The 6,241-nt window shown below is 31.5% G+C and overlaps 1 protein-coding gene across 3 annotated transcripts in view; it reads right to left on the reverse strand.

Moving 5' to 3' along the window:
- Nucleotides 1-6,241, reverse strand: part of LOC106467295 (syntaxin-16-like) — a 41,711-nt gene that overhangs the window by 12,115 nt on the left and 23,355 nt on the right. For all 3 annotated transcript variants that reach the window (XM_013927633.2, XM_022395441.1, XM_022395440.1), the window contains exon 6: nucleotides 260-366. In XM_013927633.2, the coding sequence (XP_013783087.1) occupies nucleotides 260-366 (107 nt within the window). The remainder of the gene's footprint in view (nucleotides 1-259; nucleotides 367-6,241) is intronic.

Here is a 6,241-nt window from a genome sequence, read left to right on the forward strand (position 1 = left end):
CTGTTGTATTAAAGTTTTTCTTCATTACCCACTCAAGCCGTCTCCAGCCATTATAATTCATCTGTTGAGAGCAGGATTGTTTGAATATATTACAATCAGTGCAATTTATTGATATATTGCATTTACCAGTAACATATTATATATAATAATATTTTTGAGTAAAAACAGAAAAGAAATTTTTATGAAACTATTTCTCAACATACTACACATTATGCATAAAATGAGACTTTTAAATGTAAGTAAACATTCAAATACTCACACGTGTGATAGCTTTTGTTAAGACTTCAATTTCACGTTCCTCAGCTGTACTATCATCCAATGTAGGTCTGGTTAAATGTTTCTCATGAAGAGTGATGAGCTCTTTCACTGAAAGTAAAAAACAATAAAACTGGAGACACACTATGGAATCAATATTAAATACAAAAAAAAAAACACAATAACAAAAATTGCACATACAACTCAAACTAGACATTTTTTGCACACAATCCTTTTCAATCTAATATTTCACAACATTCCTTTTAAAATGTATTATTGTACCTTTATTAATAGAAGCGCATTACATATTCAAACATTATATACATTAGTTTTTAATATATCTTACACAAAATACTGATAATTGCAGTGGCTTTTAAGAAAAAAGTCCATGTAATGACTGTACCATATATTTTGGAATGAAAACATAAAAGTTTGTTTTTTTAACTTCTGCATACATTAGACTAGTACAATTGTCTTATTTAGACTCTTATAAACAAAATGTGATCATATTAGTAAATTCATATTGGTCAACTAATGAATAATGGGATTAAAATTATCATCAGTTTTATGACAGCAGTGTCATATCATATCTGTTACCCATTACTGGATCATGCTTTGCCAATTTGGACATTGTATAAGACATTGTCTCATATATGACTGATAAAAATGGTGCCAATTTCAACAAAGGAATCTTATTTGGAAGATAGCTTTTATATTCGGAAACATCTGTTAGCCGAGTTCTTGCACAGATCTTAAAATATAACGTTGATAAATGGAAACCTCAGCACATGTAGATACGTAGATCTTGAAAGTCGAGTTGATAACTGGATCAATTGTTGGTTGAGATGTTACAAAAGAAATATCTGCTGAGGCTACTCGAGGAAAGCTCAGAGATTTGCTACTGTTTACTTTTCTTGTGTGTTAAATGTTTTCTGTTTGATGGTCAGATATATGCATGTTTGTGTATGTGATGAAAGAGTGGGGGAATGTGTTAGAGTGGATATGTCGGTCACATTTTTGTGTATGTTTGAATGTTATGGGTTGCAGAGGGTGTTTTTTGAAATTAATAAAAAAATAAAAATTAAATGGTAATTCTTTATTTCTAGCATTTTAAAGGATCAGTGTTAAAATACCTTTCTACTTGGTAAATTATACTATAAAATGATGTAACGTTAATATGAACCCCAACATACTTAATCACATCAGTTTTTAAAATAAATACTCTAAATAGTTTGACTGGTAATAAATAAATTACACTTACCGTCTATGCAGTGAATAAATGGGCAAATACTGTATTGATAGTGCAATATCTACATATATTCCACTATGTCAAATTCCATAAGTAACGCAAGAGCAAGAACAGAAAAACAGTCACATGGAAATGAAAGTGGAATACAGTATACAGTTCGTTGATGAATTAAAAATGATCATATTAATAAATAATCAAAACAGCTAGTTTAACACAACTTATATATAGCTATGATAGAGAAATGAGCTTGCATGTAGACACAAAAGTACAATAACTTTCATTAATTTGTACTGCAGCACAGAAATATAATTTTTTTCTGTCACTTGTTGAATTACATTTAAATAAATTCTCACTCATATTTCACTATTCAAAAAATGCTGTTAAAATTCATTCAAAGTTTTTCCCCACTATTAGACTGTTTTAAGCCAATCAGAACACACAAAAAATTGAAGCACGTAATAAAACTGGATCCCAAAACATTAGAACTCAACTTCAGTGGAAAGGGTAAACCATGTTTCAGAGTCATTTGAACTTTAAGTTAAGTAAAAACGTGAAGACAAAGGCAAAAAAAAAGAGCCTTGTAAAACCAACTGCCAGTGATGATGCTGCATCTGCTAGTAGAAGCAGTCAGCTCTTTGCCACAAACAATAAAAAACTTGATGGAAATAAAAAAAAATGTTTCTCTCTCATTGGAAAGATACTTGGCCATGGTTAGTTTGTAAGGAAAGCCAGTCCCAGGGAGAACAAGTCTACAAAATGTATTGTGAAGTTTGCCTGAAATATCCTACAATATCAGCTAGTCACTCTGATCAGGCACAAATGCTTTCTTGAATGGATGTGATTAGTTTCATATTGAACCAATCAGAACACACACAAAACACACAGTTCATACAGCATATGTGGTACAATCAGGAGAATACAAGATCAGACAGTGTTGCTATTGAGACAGTGAGTTCTCCCAGTTCTACAGCCCCTTACTGTGCAGCAAAACGAACAAAGTGAAGGAGGTGGAAAAGATTAACAGCATTCATATTAAATTGCAAAACAAGGAAACCTCTATCAGAGTAGGAACTTCTGTGCAGAACAATTGAGAAGGCTGGTGTAGATGTAGAAGACAATTACACCAACAGAAGGAAAGCCTCTAAATTCATTAGGTATGAGGCAGATATCCTTGGACATGGTGTCAAGGATAAAGTTAGTGGAAGATGGGTCATCTATATTGTTGCTGATGGGAGTACAAATAATGCCATCATTGAACAGGAAATGGTGCTAGTAAGGGTTGTCAATGGGGGAAATCTCTACACAGTGTTAACCCTATCGCTATGGGTCAAAGGTCATGTCATATTGCATTTGTTGACTTGCATTCAAAATTTTATTGAACTACTACTTTATGAATGTATGTCAATAAATTTGGTATCAAACTGTAGATTATAATTCAAATTTTAGTATGATCCATTAGTTAATTTTTTAATTTAAAAGTAAATATAAAACAAAATCCTAAATACCAATTTTTGTGTGTCACGTGGTATGTTGAATGGAGCATTGCTTTAAATTAGATGTTTGTGATGTCCAACCTACAAAGTCTATAGTTTCTTATGAATTACTAACTCAAATTACTGATACTGATAAGCTAGAATCTAAAATAAGAACCTCCTATATTTTGTATTTAGTGAGATATCATTACATTTACTGGATCAAACACCATGGCCCCACCCACCTCTTTCCATTTTTGAAAACCCTTCCTTACGCACACCTACTTTTATCTACCTTGTGTGAATAACTAATTGAAAGATCAGAATGTTCTCCCATATAGTTCTCTGAGCCTTTACAAAGTATTTACATGGGAAATCCTTTCTTTTCATGGAAGATTTCAAAAGATAAGGCAAGTCTTTAGTGAGCTTGAAATTTCATGCTTTTTTTAGACCCAAATACAGCTTAGTTACTAAACTTTACAAGTTATAGTGGAATTCTATGGTATTGATGTAGTAATTTATGATTTTTGGTTATTTCAAAATGTATATATAAAACCTAAAAAAAATTATTTTGTTTCACATCCTCACATCATAGATAAAAGAGATAATTATTTTCTATAATGCTTTATTTACTGTTTTATGTTTTAAGAAAAATAACTGAAATTTGAGAACATATTTTAAATAGTAATATATATTAAAACTGAAATGTGACTGTATTTTACAAAATACTAGTCCACTAAAACACAGCCAAGACAGATCACTTTGTAAAGGCCAGTTTTATATTCTTGGATATGGTAACATGAGTTCATGTGCACACATCATTGCAATTTCTAAGTTCTATAATGTTAGCCAGGCACGGCTGAAAGGTCAATATGATAAAAATAATAAATATACATAAATGAATAATGTTATGAAATTTAAGCTATTTAGACTAAACATTTGTGTTTTCGTGTTATAATTTGTAGTCACTCTAAAACAAAAAAGCATCTATTTATTTCCTAATTCTTTTTTATGGAGGTTGCAAAGTTGGTCAAATCGAACCAACTCGTACAGAAATACAGTAGTGAAAATTATATAGAGGCTATAAGGAATTCACACATGAATTTTGAAAAATGTTCTGATGCATAAAAATATTTTTAATCTTAAAATCAAAATTACTTTGCATGCTGGAAAGTCAACATTCTGAAAGAAAAAATTTTATGAGAAAATCTTTAATTAAAAAATCTTAATACTTAATCTAAAAACCTAATATTTTGTGTATGAAAGCCTTGTAATATTTACCAATAACCTGCAAAATTTTGTAAACATATACAAGTACATTATCAAAAATCATAGTATAATTACTCTCATAGATACTTTCGTGGTTACAAGCTGGGTGGAATCCACCCAGCCCGTAATGGAAGGGTTAACAGATTTTGTTTCACTGGATCATGTACATGTATGAGGTGTCCTAGATGATATTGTTAATGGAATTAAGCTGCCGTCATTGGATTTGACAGATGTGAAATCTCCCAAAAAACAGTTCCAATATTAATATTAGCCAATTTTGATGGTGAAGCTGTTATGATGGGTTCCAAAAGTGTTGTTGGAGCATTATTAAAAAAAAAGAAATTCCTACTGGGGTTTCACTTTGTAGCTCACAATGTTTCACATCAGTGAAGTGGGCAAAATTTTCACATGTATCCCTTACAATTTTTTTTGCATCTCTTCTCCTTTTTGGGGCTATTCAAGTAACATTTAGTAATCTTTATCAAAGTTTCTTCAAACTTAGCAATGTAAGGTAAGGATTTCCCTGCATCTAAACTTGCCAGTAGAAGAGATGTGATGGGTCTCAAGCAAAGCAAAAGCTTTAAATGCCAAGTAGCAAAACCTTCAGGTTGTAGTTTTGCATTTAGGTCAAGTTAGCATTGACAGTGATGAGATGTAGTTAAGACAAGGAAGGTCATCACTGAAGTCACTAGTATCAATTTCATCAAAATATTACAGCCTAAGATAATTCCTAGAGCCAATATCACATCTTTTGAATTATTTCAGTCCAATGACCTACTGTTGATACACATCCAGCTTGTAGTGGAACAGTGTTTTAAGATTAGTAGCACTGAAGAATGATTCAGGTATACACATGCTGCAGCTTCTTAAGATGTACCACCCAGAAGAAAGAAAATTTGGAAACAATACAGTCGAGAGAAAGTTGTCTGGTCACTGCCACTCAGCAGTCAGTTTAACAAGTAATGCTAAACTAATTGACAGAATCATCAAGTACACTGACAAAAGGTTTTCTAACTTCAACTGCATGTTAGCCGAGACACTCAATGTTTTTGACAACATATTTTGCATAGAAAGTAGAGCTCAGTTCGTATGGCAAATCCGAAATTGCACAAATTCTATCCATTTTGATGTTATTTTCATTGAGATGGCAGAAACTGTGGAGAAGTTTAGTGGACTAAAATTACACATGAAAGTTCCAAGCACAAAAATATACCACTACTGTCTTTATACTCAACCAAGCTGTCAACAAAACCTTCCTTCCAATCTCAGTAACATATTGAAGCTGGTGGAGATATCTACATTCAGTGTGTTAACAGCATTTTGTCCCATGGACAAGTAGATTTTATTAAAAAAATTGGCAACCCTTGTTACTTAATAGAAAATTTCATCAGCAGCAATGTATGTTAGATTCAGTTTACACAAAATTTCATTACACATTATTTTAACTGAAAATCTCTAACAGACTAGTAAAGAATCATGTGATTAAAAATCATCATCACTCTTACTGTGATGTAATAATACATCAAAAACTTGTTAAAACTGTAGTACTTCATTTAACTCTCAACACAGGCTCAGTCAATTTGACCAATCATGTGACCTCTTTGTACTCGATTAGTCTTTACAGATTTAGTACTGCTAACTTTCAATATAGTACGTATATCTTCCCAAAATTTAGCAGTTCATATTATAAGCCCTTCACATACAAAAAATCACATCTTTTAGTGAAGTATTTTTAATAAAATAAAATAAAGTTGTGTCCATGAATATATTGAGTGTTTGTTTTGAATAGTCCATGTGCAAAGTAATTTATGTTACAACTAAAAATACTTTTCTTCATCTCAAAAATCTCAGATTTCCTTTGTGTATTCCCTAAAAGCTCCTAAATGCATTTCAAACATTTTTTCTCATTAAAACTTTATAGTTTATCTGTTATTTTCTCTACCTTATCTAAAAACGGGATTGGTCAATTTGATGGATGTCGTAACCACCAACAAAA

The sequence above is a fragment of the Limulus polyphemus genome, unplaced genomic scaffold (genome assembly GCF_000517525.1).
Source record: "Limulus polyphemus unplaced genomic scaffold, Limulus_polyphemus-2.1.2 Scaffold2558, whole genome shotgun sequence".
Lineage (NCBI taxonomy): Eukaryota > Metazoa > Arthropoda > Merostomata > Xiphosura > Limulidae > Limulus > Limulus polyphemus.